Here is a 20,660-nt window from a genome sequence, read left to right on the forward strand (position 1 = left end):
ACAGCCGGTAAAAACTTGCTGGTGGAACCTACCAATGGCACACCTTAGCCACTCCTATCTTTTAGAGATTCATTCTTTCTCAAAAACATGTTTAGTGGCTAAACATCTAGTTGCTAAACTGTGTCCAATTCTTTCGGGACTCCATGGACTGTAGCCTGCAAGGCTCCTCTGTCCATGGATTTTCCCAGGCAAAAATACTAGAGTGGGTGGCTTCTCTAGGGTATCTTTTCCACCCAGGGATCGAATCCATGTTTCCTGCATTAGCAGGCAGATTCTGTACCACTGAGCCACCTGGGAAGCCCTTCTAAGAAGATACAAAACACCTTTTAGTACTTTTTCACTCCCATTCATGTTCTCTTCCTGTACCCTTTTCCTTCTGGATTCCAAACTCCACCGTATCATTTGAAAGAGTATTTGGAAGTTTATGGGAAAGGAGATGAATAAATTGAAGTTCAACATGTGATTCTTGTTAAAATTATTTGCTCTGTGTTACTAATAGAGAAGGCTTCCCTTGTGGCTCAGTTGGTAAAGAGTCTGCCTGCAATTCAGGAGACTCAGGTTCAATCTCTGTGCTGGGAAGATCTCCTGGAGGAAGGCATGGCAATCCACTCCAGTATTCTTGCCTGGAGAACCCCATGGACAGAGAACTTTGGTGGGCTACAGTTCACGTGGTTACATAGAGTCAGACACGACTGAGTGACTAACACACATACACATTAATAGAGAAATGAAGTTTTTACTACTTTCAGAAAATGTTTACATATAGAGAATCTTTGTAAAAATATAATCATTGCAGAAATGAATCATCTTATTAGAATTAGCAATTATCTCTAGGATTCTGTTAACAGTTTCTCTCCTAGTTTGAAACTCTAGATTACTGCCTCTTAAAATTTAGGAAAAAAGAGAAAAATTTAGGAAACCACCCAATGTTCTACAAAGTGTAATACATCTAAAGAATGGAATACTACTCAGCAATAGAAGGGAATGAACTATGATACATACAACAACACACATGATTCTCAATATCATTATGCTGAGTGAAAGGACAGATACAAAGACTACTTATTATTCCATTTATGTAAAATTCTAGGAAATTCAAATTATAGTGACAGAAATCGAATCAGTGGTTGCATAGGCATGGGGCAGGGAATAGAAGTAGGGAGAAGCAGGATGAGAAAGGAATCTGAGGAAACTCTAGTGGTTGATGGATGTGTTCACTGTCTTTTGTTTTCATTGTCTTGAATTTCATGGGCATAGATGTACATCAAAATGTATCAAAGTGGACATTTTATGTACCACTTATCATATCTCAAATACACCTTATTCAAGCTGTTTAAAAATTTAATGTTCATACGAATCACCAGGGGATCTTATAAAAATATATATTCTGATCAGGGCCTGAGATTCTGCTTTGCTAACAGTTCGAGGTAATGCTGGAACTTTCGCTCTGTGGACCACATTTTGAGTAGCAAGGCTTTATGTGACCTAATTTTACATTAGCATGTATTGTGTTCATTTACAGTATATGGTATACTTTTTCTGTTCTGAAAAACCATAAGAAAACAAATAAAAGACTTACGTTGACAGGAAACCACATGTAGGAATCCTCTTCAGGATATATGAACATTCCATATTCTTCCTTGGTCATAGATTCAAATATACAGTGAAAAAACTCAGACTTCACCCCTTCCCCCATAGAACAAATTTCTTTAATAAATTCAACCTAAGAAAAGAGAACATTGTCAGGTCCATATTTAAAATATAATGCCTTGACCTTTACAGAAAAGTTTCGAGCCTCCTGCCATCACCAGAATTCACAGAATCTACTCTTCTTACCTAACTGTACTGTGTTCTCCCTGACTTTGCTTCTGATAGTGGGTGCCATGAACAGGTTTACTATCAGATTACTGTATAGTGAGTACATAGGTCCCTCCCATGACCACATGAACCAAGTGAAGTGAGATTCTGGCAACACTCAACATTCACCAATTATGTTGACCAGCATCTTGAACCAAATTCCTTAATTTTTCTCTCTTGTCTAGCTTCCTCTCATCAGTCAGCCTTTACAACTTAGGCTACAGTCAACAAATATTTGGTTTCTTCTGCCTCTCCCCTCATTAGGACTTCAGATAAACAGCCCTCCCTGTCAGCCTGGACATGGCACCTTTGCTGGAAATTTCAGAACTGACTGCCCAGAGCCCTCATGTGAGCATCAATAAGAACTGGTCCCTCTTTTCTAAAGTCTACCTCGGGGATTTGTAGTGCGAGTACTATCTTAGATTTCCTCCCACCTCTCTAACTACTCTTTGTTATAAATATTTATGTATTTATTTGGCTGTGTCAGGTCTTAGTTGTGGTATGTGGTATCTTTAGTTGGGACATGCAAGATCTTTAGCTGCAGCATACGAACTCTTAGTTGCGGCATGCATACTCTACTTTCGAACCCAGGCCCCCTGCATTGGGAGTGTAGAATCTTATCCACTGAACCACTGGGGAAGTCCCTCTAACTACTCCTTCTACACTTCCCTTCCTGTCTGTTTCTTTTTATCTTTTTAATGTAAATATCACCAAGCTTCACTGAGAGTTCTCTTTCACTTCTCTTTACCTAGATTTACCTCCTTGGCCTTGTCCATCATCATCAAGGGCCTGCCTCACATTCCATCAAGATACACCAAAAATAAATTAAGCTTGCTTCTGATTTTCTTACTTCCACTCATTTATACTAGCAAGGTTGTCTTTGCTATCGTCAGGACGTGCTCATAAAGAGCTCAACAACCTTGCCTTGTTGAGAGTCTATACTTTGATTGGATTTCTCTTGAAGTTTACCTTCTTACCTCTTTGTCATTTCCTGTAGGCAGAATCACTTTCTATTGATTTCCTCATAATCAAGAAATAAACAAAAATAGGTACAGAGGGAGACAAAAACTAGAAAGCCTAGCTTATAAAATCCTTTCCTCATTTTCCATCAGAGTCCTGTGGCCCAACTCTCAGAGTCTGACTTCCTCTCTGAGAACCTAACTTTTCCCTTCTTGGCTGATATCAGGAAAATGCACTCCCTTCTGGACAGATGTCAGCTCTCACCTACAAAGTTAATCTTTATTCTGTGGGCAAAGGATCTGAGGTTCCACACAGTAAAAACCCTACAGATGCCCCCAAGGATGAAGTGAAGGATGGCTAGGAAATGGAACCAACACAGTGGAAAGTCTGTGACTATAACTAGAGCTAAAATGCTGTAAAAGTATCCATTCTACCTGCCGCTTGCTGAATGCATTCATTGCCCCAATTCTTCACCCCTCCTTGGCCTAGGTCTTTCACATGTGGCCTTACAGTTCCTCTCATTAAAAAGGCTGAGTATATTTTGCCAGCCTTTGACTTGGGTTCAGCCATGTGACTTGCTTTGACTAAAGCCATGTTTGTTGTATAACTGGGCTTGCTATCTTTTTTTTTTGGCGGTGGCTTGGCAGGGTGGGTGTGGAGGGGCCTTGCTATCTTGTACCTCTGACACTGATATGCGAACATGTTTGTGGGTCCTAGGAGGAAGATGGAAAACATAGGAGTCAGGGCCAGACTGCCTGAGCCAGGCCAAGCCTAGGTAACCAATCCCTAGCCAACTCTCAAACATGTAAACAGGTACAGACAAAATCTGAAAAGCCACCCAGATGAGTTCAACTGAGAGCAGCAGAGTCTCAGCAGAACTGCAGATCTGTAAAATTACTATTTTAAGTCACTATACTTTGGGATGGTTCATTATGAAGCATTTCTATAGCCAAAGGTAACTAATAGTTAACTCATAGTGCCAATGGTCAATTAAACATCCTGGAGCTTTTCTCTGAAGGGTAAGCAAGGAATCCTGGAAACTATTAGGCTGATAACTATAGTTGCAAATACAGGTTCTCCTTGTACCACATTATACAAATGTTTCCCCCATACACATTAGTAAAAATATTATGAGGAGTTTTAGCGTACCACTAATGTTTTCCGGAGGTCAGTGTCTTCGGCTTTGCTTAACTGACACAGAGCATCTTCAACTAAGTGACTTCGTCTGACTCTAAGTATAAATGAAGGGGATTCATCCCTTCTTTGCGGAATTATTTCCCCAAAAGCCATGTAGTTGTTCACTTCAGAGTCCTAGAAAAATAAATATTTTAGGAATCCTCATAGGAATACAAGAAATTGTTTAATATTCCAAATAAACATTTTATATAGCATACATTTATGCCAACCATTGCTATATATACTCATATCGCAGTTACTTAAGTAAAAGAGCATTGTGTCTATAATTTGGAAGACAAAGAGATCATAAGACCTATGACACCAAGGAATTGTGCAAAATGATGGAATACTTACACAGCCATTAAAAAAAAACTAACAAAATTTTGCCTTTTGCAGCAACATGGACAGACTCGGAAGGCATTTTGCTAAGTGAACTACAACATATGGAAAAAGACAAATTAACTGTATGATATCATTTACATGTGGAATCTAAAAACTACAACAAACTAGTGAATAAAACAAAAAAGAAGCAAACTCGCAGATACAGAGAACAAATTAGTGTTTACCAGTGGGGAGAGGGAAGCTGGGAAGGGCAATACAGGGGTAGAGGGGAAGGGGTACAAATCATCAGATGTAAAATAAGCTACAAGTATATATTATACAACACAGGGAATATAGCCAATATTTTATAATAACTATAAATGAAGTATAACTTTTAAAAATTGTGAAGCACTATACTGTATGTCTGTAATTTATACAATATTGTACACCAACTATGATTTAATTTTTTTTTTTAAAAGGGTTGATGGAAAATGTTACAGTGGAAGAATGTGGTCACCATTTGAACCCACTGATGAATCAGCATAAACAAAAGTGAAACCACCATAAATAATGCACTGAAATATGGAGAGGTGAAAAGAAATTGGGCCTGGAATTTGCTTTAAAATACTTAAAAAAAATACGGGAAATCCCTGGTGGCCCAGAGGCTAGGACTTCGAGCTTTCACTGCTGAGGGTGAGGGATCAAGCCCTGTCAGGGAACTAAGATTCTACAAGCTGCATGCCACAGCCAAAAAAAGAAACTTTAGCAAAAATAGTAACAACTAAAAAATTTAAAAAATGATAAATGAAGTATGGCAAAATGTTGATGACTGCTGAAAATTTGTGCTGGGGTTTAATATGCCATTATCTCTACTTTGTGTATATTTGAAAATTTTACATAATAAAAAATAAGACATACATACCAGCATTCTTATTTGGGAATCAGCTCGCAATAATTTAATTTTGGATGCCAAATTAAAGATAAAAGGAAAATCACTGAAAATAATCACACTGACGTTTTCTACAGGTATCTAAAAATTAAAAAGACAGAAGAATTTTGATAATCAAAAGAAAAGGAAATCTTTATTCCTTTACCTCACTACCTCAAATTATTTACCTCCATACTTTATAGAATTCATTTTTAAGAATCTAAATTACCTAGAAACAAATTTCTAGGAAAATGCATTTGCTTTGTAGCTGAAAGATGTTTTAAGTTATCCAAGAGCATCTACTTTAGCAAATTCAGCATTACAATGAGGATATTTTCAGATCTTAACTTACAAAGAAGCTACATAGCTATTAATGTATTCCCCTTTTAAAGTACAAAGTACAAAAAAATATTCAGAAAGTAAAATATTATTCTTACCTGTTTTTTTTCCCTACAGAGCACTTTTATTCTATCTTCATAAAAGTTCAACCTAGAGGACAATTCATTTATGTGGAATATATCTTCTGGTAATTGACAGCTAGTCTTGTTTACCTTAAAGAAAATACAACCTGTGATATTTATTTTCTATCAATGAGTAACTTAATCTATTTTTATATGCTTCAGTTCAGTTCAGTTCAGTTCAGTCACCCAGTTGTGTCCGACTCTTTGCAACCCCATGGACTGCAGCACGCCAGTCCTCCCTGTCCATCACCAACTCCCGGAGTTTACCCAAACTCATGTCCATTGATTGGGTGATGCCATCCAAGCATCTCAATCCTCTATTGTCCCCTTATCCTCCTGCCTTCAATCTTTCCCAGCATCAGGGTCTTTTCAAATGAGTCAGCTCTTCGCATCAGGTGGCCAAAGTATTGGAGCTTCAGTTTTAGCATCAGTCCTCCAGTGAATATTCAGGGTTGATTTGCTTTAGGATGGGCTGGTTTGACCTTCTTGCTGTCCAAGGAACTCTCAAGAGTCTCCTCCAGCACCACAGTTCGAAAGCCTCAATTCTTCGGCACTCAGCTTTCTTCACAGTCCAACTCTCACATCCATACATGACCACTGTAAAAATCATATCCTTGACTAGACTGACCTTTGTTGGCAAAGTAATGTCTCTGCTTTTTAATATGCTGTCTAGGTTGGTCATAACTTTTCTTCCAAGGAGCAAGCGTCTTTTAATTTCATGGCTGCAATTACTATCTGCAGTGATTTTGGAACCCCAAAAATAAAGTCTGACACTGTTTCCACTGTTTCCCCATCTATTTGCCATGAAGTGATGGGACCAGATGCCATGATCTTCGTTTTCTGAATGTTGAGCTTTAAGCCAACTTTTTCACTCTCCTCTTTCATTTTCATCAAGAGGCTTTTTAGTTCCTCTTCACTTTCTGCCATCAAGGTGGTATCATCTGCATATCTGAGGTTACTGATATTTCTCCCAGCAATCTTGATTCCAGCTTTTGCTTCATCCAGCCCAGCGTTTCTCATGATGTACTCTGCATATAAGTTAAATAAGCAGGGTGACAATATACCTTGATGTGCTCTTTTTCCTATTTGGAACCAGTCTGTTGTTCCATGTCCAGCTCTAACTGTTGCTTCCTGACCTGCATACAAGTTTCTCAAGAGTCAAATCAGGTGGTCTGGTATGCCCATCTCTTTCAGAATTTTCCACAGTTTATTGTGATCCACACAGTCAAAGGCTTTGGCATAGTCAATAAAGCAGAAATAGATGTTTTTCTGGAACTCTCTTGCTTTTTCAATAATCCAGTAGATGTTGGCAATTTGACCTCTGGTTCCTCTTCCTTTTCTAAAAACCAGCTTGAACATCTGGAAGTTCACGGTTCACGTATTGCTGAAGCCTGGCTTGGAGAATTTTGAGCATTTTGAGCCTAATCATTAATCTTTAGGGAAATGCAAATCAAAACCATAGTGCAATATTACCTTATGCATATTAGAATGGCTATCATTAAAAAGATAAGAGAGAAGTGTTGGTGAGGATGTAGAGAAAAAGGAACTTTTGTGCACCATTAGTGGGAATGTCAATTGGTGTGGGCACTATGGAAAACAGTATGAAGCCTTCCTCACAAAATTAAAAATAGAACTATCACATGATCCAGCAATTCTACTTTTGGATATAAAGTCAAAGGAAATGAAATCACCTGCTCAAAGAGATATCTACAGCCCCATGTTCATTTTAGCATTATTTAGAATAGCCAAGATAAATAAACAACCTAAGTGTCCATGGACAGATGAATGGATAAAGAAGATATGGTGTGTATATATGTATACACACATACGCTGATACATACATATATACACAATGGAACTTTATTCAGCGATGAGAAACAAGGAAATCCTGCCATTTGCAACAACATGGATGGATGGTGAGGGTATTATGATAAGCGAAATACTTCAGAGAAAGGCAAATATAGTAAGATATCACTTACACATGAAATCTAAAAAAAGCTAAACTCAGAAACAGAGTGGGGTGGTGGTTTATAGAGCTGGGGGTGGGAGAAAAGGAGAGATGTTGGTCAAACGGTACAAGCTTTCAGTTATAAGATAAATTAATTCTGGGGATCTAATGCACAGCATGGTGATCATAGTTAACAATACTGTACTATACAGTTGAAAGTTGCTAAGACAATAGATCTTAAGTGTTCTTACCACACTAAATAAACAGTAACTATAAATGTTTTGTAATATATATGTGTCTAGAAAGGGCAAAAGTGGAAGCAGTAACATATTTTATTTCTTTGGGCTCCAAAGTCACTGAGGACAGTGACTGTAGCCACGAAATTAAGACACCTGCTCTCTGGAAGGAAAGTTATGGCAAACCTAGACAGCATATTAAGAAACAGATACCTCTTTGCCAACAAAGGTCCATATAGTCAAAATGATGGTTTTTCCAGTAATCACATACAGATGTGAGAGTTGGACCATAAAGCAGACTGAGCGCCAAAGAATTACTGCTTTCAAAATGTGGTGCTGGAGAAGACTCTTGAGAGTCCCTTGGACAGTGAGGGGATCAAACCAGTCAATCCTAAAGGAAATCAACCCTGAATATTCACAGGAAGGACTCATGTTAAAGCTGAAGCTTCAATACTTTGGCCACCTGATGTGAAGAACTGACTCATGTGAAAAGACACTGACGCTGGTGAAGATTGAAGGCAAAATGAGAAGTGGGCAACAGAGGACGAGATGGTTGGATAGCATCACCAGCTCAATGGACGTGAAGTTGAGCAAACTCCAGGAGATAGTGAAGGACAGGGAAGACTGGTGTGCTGCAGTCCATACGGTCACAAAGAGCCAGATAAGACTTAGTGACTGAACAACCACAACAAATCAAATTAACACACTGTACACCTTAAACGTACACAATGTTCTATTTCAGTTGTATCTTAATAAAGATAGAGGAAATATACTACTTTAGAAATATCAGTGCATTATTACTTCTGAAAAGCACTAACTTTTGCACATAATACTTTCTCCTCTTGAGACTGATATTTTGTGATGAAACAGTACTCTTGCCTGGAAAATCCCATGGATGGAGGAACCTGGTAGGCTATAGTTCATGGAGTCACAAAGATTCAGACACGACTGAGTGACTTCACTTTCACTTTTTTTTGTTTTGATTACCGATTGAACAATTTATATTTATAAAAGCATCGATTTTAGCTAATTATTTTTCAATTGAACAATACCAATTTAATTCTGCTCATTTATTTAAAATGCTCTGGCTCCTTCCTGTCCTCCAATAATCATTACATTTATTAGTAGCCTAATCTTAGGTTACTTCTGGATTATGCTGTATACACTAATGAAAATGCTGAATCATTGTCATATCTGAGTATTTGTGCCTGTAATATATTATATATACTACATACATATTATATATACTATGTAAGATATTCCACCAGAGTCTATCCAGTTAGCAAAACAAACAAAATTCTAAATACTTCAGGTCTGAATCAAATATTTTCATTCTTGCTGTGGAAAATAAAATAAGACTTCAACTGGTTAAGAACTAAGGGAACTTGATTTAGTAAAATGGTGTATACATTTCTTTAGATGAACCCTTACCTTATACACGTCTTTCATCACTTCCAGAAGAGTTTTAACATTGTGGTTACTCTGATGAAACTCAAATGTTTCAGTGCAGGGAAACATTTGACAGATGATGGCAGTTTTCAGCATCTGGACAAGTGAGTTGAGAGAAGATGCTTGCAACGATGTCCAACACCGCTCTGAAGGGTGTAAAATCAGCCATGATAAATATGCACCTCCAAAAAAATTCTCTCAGTTTTCTAAGTTCTTTAATGTAAGAAATAGATCATATTTTCCATTTCTGATGACATAACCCATAAATCATGGGATAACCTTTTTAAAGGATAACATCCTGGACAATATTTATTACTCACAGATGTGGAAAAAATGTTGCTCCCTGATTAAGTATCTTTGGAATTAAAAGCTCAAATTCAGGTTTCTGAAAAAATGTGTTGATAGTTCATATTTATGCTTGATTACTTGATTGATTTCATGATTTTCAAACTGAAAATTCCATAGGGTATTTATAAGGTCTGAAAATATACACAGGTGAAAACACAGAATACATATGCACACACACATATATACACACAAGACACAAAATGTGATTAAGGACAATTTTAATCTGAAAAAAAATATCTATGTTTTCAGACTTTATGATCACCTATGATAGATGGATATATTTTTAAATTAGCTCAGTAATAATATTTTAGTATCACTGAGTTACAAACTGAATTTCTGCACCTTTAAAAGAAAATTCTCAGAAAACAAACAAGCCAAATGTTAAAGTGTATTTTCAAGTTAATGTAATTAAACTAGTATGACCCAGATGCATGAAAGGCAGACAATGTAGCAGACTCCACAAATGGAATCAAATATACATGAGACATTGGTATATGATGAAAGAGGCATTGTGTATTATTAGGGAATGAAACAGATCACTTAATAAATGTGTGACAACTGGAAACTGATCTCAAAAAATGAAGTATAATCAAGATAAACTCCATATAGTTCAAAGATTTAAACATAAAAATGAAACAATGGAGGGACGGATATATTGGGAGATTGCGTTGATATAAGCACATTACTATATATAAAATAGATAACTGATAAGAACCTACTGTATGGCACAGGGAACTCTACTCAATACTCAGTAATGGCCTATATGGGAAAGGAATCTCAAAAAGAGTGGATTTTTATATATTATAACTGATTCACTTTGCTGTACAACAGAAACTAATACAGCATGGTAAATCAACTATATTCCAATAAAAATTCATTAAAAGAATGAAACAATAAATATTCTAAAAGGAGCATGGGAAATCTTTTAATTTCATCATGAGGTAAACTTTTTGAGAAAAGATCAGAAACCATAAAAGAAAATGTTAATACAGTAGGCTGCATAAAAGTGTTTAAAAATACTCATGGCAAAAATACCAAAAAGTAAAAAAATTTCAGTAACCTAAAGAAAAATAATTGCAACTCATCTTATGGATAAAGAATTAATTGTTGGGACTTCCCTGGTGGCCCAGTAGTTAAGAATCCACCTGCCAATGCAGGAGATACAGATTCGATCTTTGGTCCGGGAAGATCCCAAACGCCGAGGAACTGAGACCGAGAGACACAGCAACTGAAGTCCTGATGCCTCGAGCCCGTACTCCACAACAAGAAGCCACCACAATGAGAAGTCCTTGCATTGCAACAAAGAGCAGCCCCCGCTGGCCTCAACTAGAGAAAGCCTGCATGCAGCAACGAAGACTCAGCTCAGCCAAAAATAAATACATTTTTTAAAAAGAACTGTCTTAGTAGTTTAAAAAACTTCAAATAGAAAAGAAAGATACTAACAACAAATGGAAAAATAGGTAAGAGGACAGAACTGATGGTTTGTAGAGTATGATATGCAAATGTAACTGAATATAGGAAAGCCAGCACAACTTCACTCACAATGAGACAATTTAAATTAAGATATTCTTAAAAATTCCATGGAAGTCCAGTAGTTAGGACTTCACCCTCCCACTACATGGGGCATGGGTTCCACAAGCAAGCCATGTGGCAGGGCCAAAAAGGAAAAAATAAAAATAGATTCTTCTTTTCAGAGTGGTATAGACCAAAGTTAGGATTACATTGTGGAGAAATGTGTGGGCTGATGCTTTCATATTAACTGATGAAGTATAAATGGTACATCTTCTGTCAGAGCTGCCATGTTGCCCAATTCCGAGGGTGATAATGTGAATGGTGACCACTTAAGTTGGGCAATATGGTGGCCCTGACTTCTGTGGAGGGTCATTTGGCAAAAACTCTCAAGATTTAAAATGCACATACAATCTGATCCAGTAATTTTGCTTTCTGAAATTTTTCCTGCTTGTGTAAATATATATATATAGATTTATTTATATAAATATATTCATATATTTATATAAATATATATTATATTATTGTATAATATATATTAAATATATTTAATTATAATATAATTATAAGCAGGGAAATTTCCAGAAAGCAAAATTATTGGGTCTATATATATACAAAGAAATGTATGTTAGAACTGTTATAAGAGCAAAAATTTAGAAACAACTAGTCATGTATGTGAATAGAATACTATTCAGCCATTAAATTGGAATAAAGCATTCATATAAGTCAGGTAATATAATGATTTCCATAATATAGTGCTTTGTGGAAAAAAGCAAGTTGCAGAAGAATGTATGCTACCATTTGAAAAAAAAAGAATATATTTCTATATGTTTTTATAGAGTATCTTTCAAAAGTTATGTAAGAAACTCTACTCTGTAACTGCTTTGTGGGAGAGAAATTAGGTGGCTATTTCACCATATATATCATCTTTGTATCTTTTAAGGTTTAGACCTTGAACATTAGCTCAAAGTCATAAAAGGACATCCCAAAGCACTGAATAAAATAAAAAACAAGAACACAAAGATGAACATTTTCCCCCTTATGTCTGATCAAAATACCTAAAGTTTTAAAACACCATAAACAAAAAATTTTAAAGTATGGTTTTATCTTGACTGGATTCTCTATGGTTGTGAAATTCTGAGGTCGAGTCCATGACCGAGTTTAGGAATTACACATGTTTTGTAATAATAAGAGTAATGATTATCTACTCAATTGTGTCTGACTCTTTGAGACCCCGTGGACTGCAGCCCGCCAGGCTCCTCTGTCCATGGGATTTTCCAGGCAAGAATACTGCAACGGGTTGCCATTTCCTTCTCCAGTGGATCTTCTCGACTCAGGATTTGAACCCATGCCTCTTGTGTTTCCGTCATCTCTTGTGTCTCTTGCAATGCAGGAGGATTCACTGAGCCACCAAGGAAGCCCATTATGATAGTTTTGAAATCAAGCAGGATCCTGTGGGGCCCTCCTTAGCAAAAGGGCCTTCCTGCGTCTCCTTCCTGTGTCTTCCCTGCTTCTTGTTTGCAGGGAAAAGGCTTCAGCCTCCTAGACCTTCCCTGAATTTCAAAGGGCAGATTCAAACTGTTACTCATTAGGAAAGTGAGGGAACGCAGAAACGAAGGAAAAGCAGTCAAGAAACAATAGTGGAGGGATGGGGCAGGGTCCTGGTTCCTCCTCAAAGGATACATAAGACAGTTTGACATATATCTCTGAGTTCTACAGGAACTAAGACGAACTCAGGTGGAGGATGGTAACTTCAAGCTGATCACAAGCACTTGAACCCCAGACTGTTAACAACCAGAAGGCTGCAGACTGAGATTCCTGGAGCATCACCCTGTTACCTCACCACCAAACAATCAGAAGAAAGTCACACACTCAGCAGCCCTCCCTGAAAGTTTTTCTTTAAAAACTCTTTCCTGAAACCCATTAGAGGGTTTAGGTCTTTTGAGCACAAACTACCCATTCTCCTTGCTTGGCACTTGAAATAGACCTGTCTCTGCCCCAAACTCCAATGCTTCTGTTTGTTTGGCCTCAATGCCTATCGGGCACACAAACTTGAATTTGACAATAGCTTTAGGTTAATCTTTTCAATAATACACGTACCACATACTCAAACATTTGTATAGTATTTTCAAATCTATCTAAAATTTGTTACAAATTCCATTTCAGACAGTATTCTACTGAGAATATAGATAAAGTGACATAAAAGTAATCAAGCTTACTCAGTACTTTTGAAGACTGATTGGTCATTTTATGAACAGCCTCTGCAAATGGAACCATCAGAGTTAACCAGTTCCTGAAATCAAGCATGACAAGGCACTCTGGGAGCAGAAGGAAGACTGATAAAGCTTCTTGGTGTGGAGAACGACATGGAAGAGCCCCAAACAGATTATTCCTGAGACATGTGGTTATCTGTGGTTGAAAAACAATCAGGGAAAGGCCCAGGACATATTAGATACAGTATCATAAGAAACAAGATATAAGAAGAGAGGTTTCACATCTACTATGTTCCTGATGGAATAATAATTTGGTTTTCCTAAAACCTACTATTCAAACTCCATCATTCCTTGATATCCCAACCCCCCCTAAAGTAGTATGTGAGAACCATCCTCCCTGTTTTATGTTGGAGTCAATTAAAGAAATAAAAGTGAAATCACATGCCTGGACCTACTGAACAAATCGTGAAGGTTGCTTAATTAGAAGGGATCCATACCTAAATCTATCTGACCTAAAATATACCGTAGCAGAGAAAATGGCCTATGTTCACCTCATCAATCCTGTTTCATCTTCCTTCAGGGCTCACAGGAAGATGGCATTGCCCAGCCTCCCTGCAGTTAGGTGGAGTCATGTGACCAGGTTCCAACTAATGGAATGTGAGGGAAAGTGATGTATGATACTTTCAGGCTTGACCCCTAAAGCCTCTCTGTGACCTTTCACACCCTTTTTCCTCATCTGCCAATCAACATGAAAGATCTACCAGAGAATATTATGGCCCTGGGGCCTAGAATGCCACAGAGAAGGAGCCTGAGACACCCCTGAATGAACCAGGGCAGAGGCAGGGAAGGTAACAGAATCTGCCATGCCCAAATATGCGTCTCTGACATGACAATTATTTTAAGCTGAAGGCAAGTGAGAAAAAGTAGATACAGAATGTGCTCTCTGGCTTCCCCCATCTTCCTGAAAACAGAATATAAATTCCCCTCATCAAGGTGTCCTCCTGTCCACAACTTCCCGTATCAAGAAGGGCATAACAGTCTCACTAGCAGAGCTGAGCTGGCCCTGATGAAATCGCCACACAGCAAACCTTAATACCTAGCCCTTATCTACCATTACTTTCTTCACATATCTGCCTTCCCACCATTTGCCATCCAAGAAGCTCAAAGACCTTTTCCTTTGTCTTTTCACTTCTCTACAAAATTATTGTTCTTCATTTGCTAAGTTGCTATAGAAGCCCCAATTCTAACCACTCCTTAAAGTTACTCATCGTTAAGTATTTCCATGTATATGCAGGATGCACATGTTAATAAACTTGCTTTTCTCTTGTTCGTCTGTCTTTTCTCAGTGTAATTTGCAAGGTCCCAGCCAATGAAACTAAAATAAAGAGAGGAAAAATAATGTTTTTTTCCTTCCCTACAGGTGCCTCCTACCTCAACCCTCTTTGGACTTTGCTGTGAGAAAAAAAAATGTTTACTGTGTGAATAGGTCATTGAGATTTGGAAGCTGTTTGGAGGAGCTTATGTTTGGAAGAGGTAATCAAGACAATGTTGCCCCTTGAACTGGACCTGGGCAAATCAAAGCCTCCTCACCCACTCCCACGTGTTTGGAATGTATGCTCTGCCCACTGTTCCCACAGTGGGTGTGTTCCAAGGACCCTGCCTTCAGAGAGTAAGGTATTCTGAGACCATCTGGATGGTATATGTGACTGAACCCAGCAGTTAATGCCTCTGTATGAACTTGAAGATTCCAGGGGGTGGGTGTGGAGACCTACTCATCTTGGTATCACCCAAGACAAACCTTGTAAGTTCCCTGGCTTATTAAACCTGCCACCTTCCAATTTGGAGTGACTGTCTCTTTCTTCAGTCTTTCCTGGTCCTCTGATCACAGGAGCCAGTTTCTGAACCAATAGTTTATTTATTCTAACAGATCTTAGATACTCTTTAACTATGAATGTCTGCCTCTACATGTCATAAGGATTAAATAAGATGATACATGATACAATAAACTGTGAAGTACTGTATATTATTGTTATTATTTTATTTATGTTCTTGCAATTTGATTTTTCATATGTTCAGAAGAACATGACTTCTGTTGAATGCTACTAGGTATACATGAGAAAGGTGTAGAAAGTCAAATAGCGTCAAAATAGGGTCAAAAAAGCTAGATTTCTTTAGGCATATAACTTTAATCATAGAGTCTTTGATTTACTTGTGTGCATCATGACACCATAACAGTATGCAGTATTCCCAAAGTTGCTTCACTAAGAGCCCCTTTTCATAGAGTGTTCTGCAAAACTAATGTTTCTTAGCACTTATATTGGGAATAGCACACCAAGTAATCTCCCACATCACCTAAATATTTACTTTGAAAATATACTTGATCATATTTATTATTCTTACTTTTTCACTTTGAAAGTTAAAATAGTTTCTACTGCATATTAAGAAACACTCTCCCCCTTTCCCTTCAAAATGTAGGGACCCACAACAGTATAAAGAGAAAGTGAAGTCGCTCAGTCATGTCCAACTCTTTGCAACCCCATGGACTGTAGTCCACCAGGCTCCTCTGTCCATGGGATTTTCCAGGCAAGAGTAATGGAGTGGGTTGCCATTGCCTTCTCCAGGGGATCCTCCTGACCCAGGGATTGAACCCAGGTCTTCCGCCTTATAGGCAGACGCTTTACCGTCTGAGCCACCAGGGAAGTTCTCAACAGTATAAAGCTGATTTTAAACTAAAGACTTCAGACACAGATACAGCTAATAGAAGAATGAATGGAAAGAAGCTTTCAGAGCTTTCTTTCTTTCTTTCTTTTTTTTTTTTTTCCAGAGCTTTCCTCATGTGACTAAAGGCAGAGGCTTCAAGAATGAAGCACCCATAAATCTCCTTCTAACTGGGCAGGCAAGTGAGCTACACTGCCAGGGAAAAGACCCTGCGCCTGCACTTGGATGAGAAATTGCATAAACAAACATTATTGCAAACTATCCTATCTTCCATGTATCCCCCTAAAAGCCCCTCTGTTTACCTGAAAAGTTCATTTGTTTTCTCACAGAGGTCCTCTCTCCCCTTTCCCTAAAACTGGTGTATAAATCCTTATTCCTAGCTATTCTGTACAAGAGTAGAACTTTTCTGTCAATCCAGCTATTGTTAATTGGTAGGTCCCCAAACATATGAATTCCATAATGTTATTTTCATAAGTTGTACTTCTTAAACATTGTTTTTCTCATATTGAAAATAAAAATATTGTATCTATTATACATTTAAGCATTCAGTAACAAAGGTGTGTCTAATCAAAGCTATGGTTTTTCCAGTAGTCATGTATGGATGTGAGAGTTGGACTATAAAGAAAGCTAAGTGCCAAAGAATTGATGCTTTTGAACTGTGGTGTTGGAGAAGACTCTTGAGAGTCCCTTGGACAGCAAGGAGATCCAACCAGTCCATCCTAAAGGAAATCAGTCCTGAATATTCATTAGGACTAATATTGAAGCTGAAACTCCAATACTTTGACCACCTGATGCAAAGAACTGACTCATTAGAACAGACCCTTATGCTGGGAAAAATTGAAGGCAGGAGGAGAAGGGGATGACAGAGGATGAGATGGTTAGATGGCATCACCGACTCAATGGATATGAGTTTGAGTAAACTCCAGGAGTTGATGATGGACAGGGAGACCTGGTGTGCTGCAGTCCATGGGGTTGCAGTCAGAGTCAGAGTCAGACATGACTGAGCGACTGAACTGAACTGAACTGAAGAAAATACTGGAGTGGGTTACCATTTCCTCCTCCAGGGTGTCTCCCTAGGGATTGAACCTGCATCTCTTGGGTCTCCTGCATTGGCAGGTGGATTCTTTACCACTAGTGCCACCTGGGAAACCTTCGAAAATAAAATGCCAGCACCTAAATCAGTAGTATTTCTCCTTGTGGTTCAGATGGTAAAGAATATGCCTGCCATGTGGAAGACCTGGGTTTGATCCCTGGATTGGGAAGGTCCCCTGGAGAAGGAAATGGTAACACATTCCAGTATTTGTGCCTAGGGAATTCCATGGACAGAGGAGCCTGGTGGGCTACAGGCCATGGGGTCTCAAAGAGTCGGACACAACTGAGCAACTAACATATACATGCGACACAGTAACCACATAATAAACATGAGCCCTCCTCTATCACACTTCTATTTCACTCAACTCCTAGGAAAATTAACTGTAATCATATTGGTTCCTGTAAAGAAATTCCATTGCTCTATTTCTAAAGTGAATATTGGTTATTACCATCGAAGAAATCCATTCTTTTTCTGTTAACTTCTTGAAGGTATCTCTTGCCATTTCTAAGTCCACATCAACGGAAATCATTTCTCCAGATTCTCTTTGGATGCAGGAAATGCAAAAATAAATAAACAGGTTAAAAGAATATTTCTAACTTCATATATCATTATGTGTAATTTTATTTTTCCTACATATTAGGTATAATCTTTTTTACTTAAAATTTGCATTCTTTTGAAATCATCAACTTACTTGACACCAAAAAATTTTTTATAAAACTTGTTTTCCTAAAAGAAAATAGGTAAAAATTTATTATCTCAAGTTTGGACAGTTAACAATGGCAAAAGTTTACATGCCGTCTCTGAGAACTGAAATCATTTACCCTTACACTCAGCCTACACACTGGGAATTGAAACTCCCTAACCCCACCTATCTTACCATCTATATTTACATTACTTTGGGATTCCACTGTTTCATTAGCATGACTTTACTATTCCAAGACACTCCTGCCCAGGCCAATGGCTTGACTGTTCATTTTAGGAACTTCCTGAAAAGACCCATTAACTCCTCTATGGAACACAATCAACAGTTTATGCCCTATAATTCTTTGCATCTCTTGTCTCAAAATCCTTGCCTTGATATTTCCTTCTGTCCTGGATTGTGGTGAAGTAAAGTGAAGTGAAGTCGCCCAGTCTCTTTGCGATCCCATGAACTGTAACCTACCAGGCTCCTCCCTCCATGGGATTCTCCAGGCAAGAATACTGGAGTGGGTTGCCATTTCCTTCTCCATTGTGGTACCTTTCCTCAATCCTAATCAAAACCCCAACCCTCCCTTCCCACATTGCAAAGACCTGCCTTATTCCAAATTGCTAATTTTAAAAAATCCAAACCTGGCTATGCCCCTCAGAAGTGCTACCAAGGCTTTGTCTAGGTGTGGCATTTCCCTGGGTTGTGTTGACAATATTTGAGGAGCCTGCATTCTATATAACAATTTATCTTTATAAAGTATTATTTAAAACTATTTCATGTTTACTGGATTAACCAACCAATTGTAATACTAGGGCTAAAACATTCATGCAAGTACTAAAACAAAGTACTGTAAATTTCCCTTTAAAATAAATCTTCCTTTGCAACCTTTGGCATCTTAAGATCAAACCTTGAGGTGTCTCACTCCTGGGAATGGAACATGGAAATTTTAGAAAGATAATATTCTTAGTGTAGAAAAGATTATCCTCTATGTAGTGAGAACTAGCTTAAGGCTACAGTGGAGAAGAAAGAGAATGAGTTGCATGGTAGAATCCCCTCCTTTGCTGCCTGGAAGGATGGAAAGAAGAGGAAGGCAAATGGGAGAGAAAGCAAGCAGAGAGAAGCAACGTCTTAATTTCTCATCTCCTGCCTTTGGCTAAATATGTGGAGACAAACAGGGGATGCCTTGTGGGACTCTCGAATGATAGCTGCCTCATGAGTTGTGGAGGTTTGAAGAGGGGGTGAAGGAAGTCATGACATTCAGCTTCCCTGGGCTTCTCTGGTTCCCAGGTGAAGCCTCTGGATCCAGCAGTTCCTCCAGTCTCCCTGAGGAGTGGCTGAGAATGCAGCTAGGTTAAGAACCAAAGCTGAGAAAGACCTGCAATAGGGATTAAGTGAATACAGAGTACCGCCTAGTGGCAGTTGTATACAGTTATCTTCTGAACCTGTGAGCCAAGCTGAGGCCAAGTCAAAGGAGGACTGGGAGGAGTTTCCACCAGTTGCAAGCAGACCCTTAGGCATCAACCTCCAGAGAAGACAGAGGGCAACCTAATGTTAGTCGCTCAGTCATGTCCGACTCGGCGACCCCATGGACAATAGCCTTCCAGGCTCCTCCATCCGTGGAATTTTCCAGGGAAGAATACTGGAGTGGGTTGCCATTTCCTTCTCTAGGGGATCTTCCCAACTCAGGGATCGAACCCGGGTCTCCCGCATTGCAGGTAGACTTTTAACTGTCTGAGCCACCAGGTAAGCCCGAGAGCAGCCTAAGGGCCCCTTTATGCTGCTACCCACCCCACTCCCTTGTTATTGCTAAATTAATTATACAAGGAGGCCATCACACTGCAGTGGATCTCAGGCCACGGTGGCCTATAAAAGCAAACCAAAATCTAAGCCTGTAAATTCCTCATGTGAGGCTGCCAGGGCTAACACCATGACAGGCGGCCCAGACCTAAGTTTAGATTTCCCCCGAAATGGTAAGATTCCCTACCCCCATCAGGCCACCTGGAGCCAGCCAGTCAATATGCGCCCAGTAAGAAAAAGGGAACCTATCAGGGGAAAGCTGAAAAGCCCGCAAACGTCCAAGTTTGAAAAAAGCCCAGGAAGGTTTGAGCCAATAAGATTACTTTGCAAACATGTAGCCAATCCGCTTAAGCCAGCTACCAACTGCTTATGCTCACCCTATAAATTTGTGTAACAGCTCGGGCTCAGCGCTTTCTGACCCTGCACCACTGCGTTGGTTGCGGCAGTAAGCCGACTCGAGTCAGCAATAAACTTCCCTTTTTTGCGAGTTGCATTGTCTTGGAAGCCTTCTCTCTTCCCGCTAGGGGATTCGGACATAGGGCATAACACTCAAAGTTATGAAATCAAAGCCTAAGGATAACCAATCAAAAAACAAACAAAAAAAGCCAACTAGGCTTTAAGTTATAGCTAACCAAATACTTCCCTTTCTTTCTGTACCTTCTCTATGTCTTTCCCTGAGCTCTTGCCAGTGGAGCTCTCAAGCAATTCCAAATTGGTGCTGTGTGATTCAAATAGATGTTCACTTCAATAAACTCTTACAATTTTTAATCTGCTTCACTTTATCTTCCAGTTATTCCCAGGTATATTATTGGAGATCAAACAGGGAGGGGAAGGAACAGTTGACGAACTGTTCAGCATTTAACAGAGGAAACGTTTAAACTACTAAGATCAAGTGTCAAACCAAGTAGCAGAGAACTTGGACTCTCCTCTGCAGTAGTAAGACTGTTAATAGTTAAAG

At 38.8% G+C, this 20,660-nt stretch overlaps 1 protein-coding gene and 1 long non-coding RNA gene across 6 annotated transcripts in view; one reads left to right on the top strand and one right to left on the bottom strand.

The window, feature by feature from the left end:
* LOC136148093 (uncharacterized) overlaps positions 1–16,665 on the top strand; it is a 38,251-nt gene extending 21,586 nt beyond the window's left edge. Inside the window, exons 2-3 of the long non-coding RNA XR_010659436.1 lie at positions 13,987–14,073; positions 14,827–16,665. This is a non-coding gene — a long non-coding RNA (uncharacterized lncRNA). The remainder of the gene's footprint in view (positions 1–13,986; positions 14,074–14,826) is intronic.
* Positions 1–20,660, bottom strand: part of HERC6 (HECT and RLD domain containing E3 ubiquitin protein ligase family member 6) — a 52,999-nt gene that overhangs the window by 12,295 nt on the left and 20,044 nt on the right. For all 5 annotated transcript variants that reach the window (XM_065907558.1, XM_065907559.1, XM_065907561.1 and 2 more), the window contains 7 exons: positions 17,666–17,759; positions 13,413–13,602; positions 9,319–9,482; positions 5,680–5,793; positions 5,237–5,344; positions 3,967–4,128; positions 1,580–1,723 (listed from right to left, as the gene is read on the bottom strand). In XM_065907558.1, the coding sequence (XP_065763630.1) occupies positions 1,580–1,723; positions 3,967–4,128; positions 5,237–5,344; positions 5,680–5,793; positions 9,319–9,482; positions 13,413–13,602; positions 17,666–17,759 (976 nt within the window). The remainder of the gene's footprint in view (positions 1–1,579; positions 1,724–3,966; positions 4,129–5,236; positions 5,345–5,679; positions 5,794–9,318; positions 9,483–13,412; positions 13,603–17,665; positions 17,760–20,660) is intronic.

The sequence above is a fragment of the Muntiacus reevesi genome, chromosome 16 (genome assembly GCF_963930625.1).
Source record: "Muntiacus reevesi chromosome 16, mMunRee1.1, whole genome shotgun sequence".
Taxonomy (NCBI): Eukaryota; Metazoa; Chordata; class Mammalia; order Artiodactyla; family Cervidae; genus Muntiacus; species Muntiacus reevesi.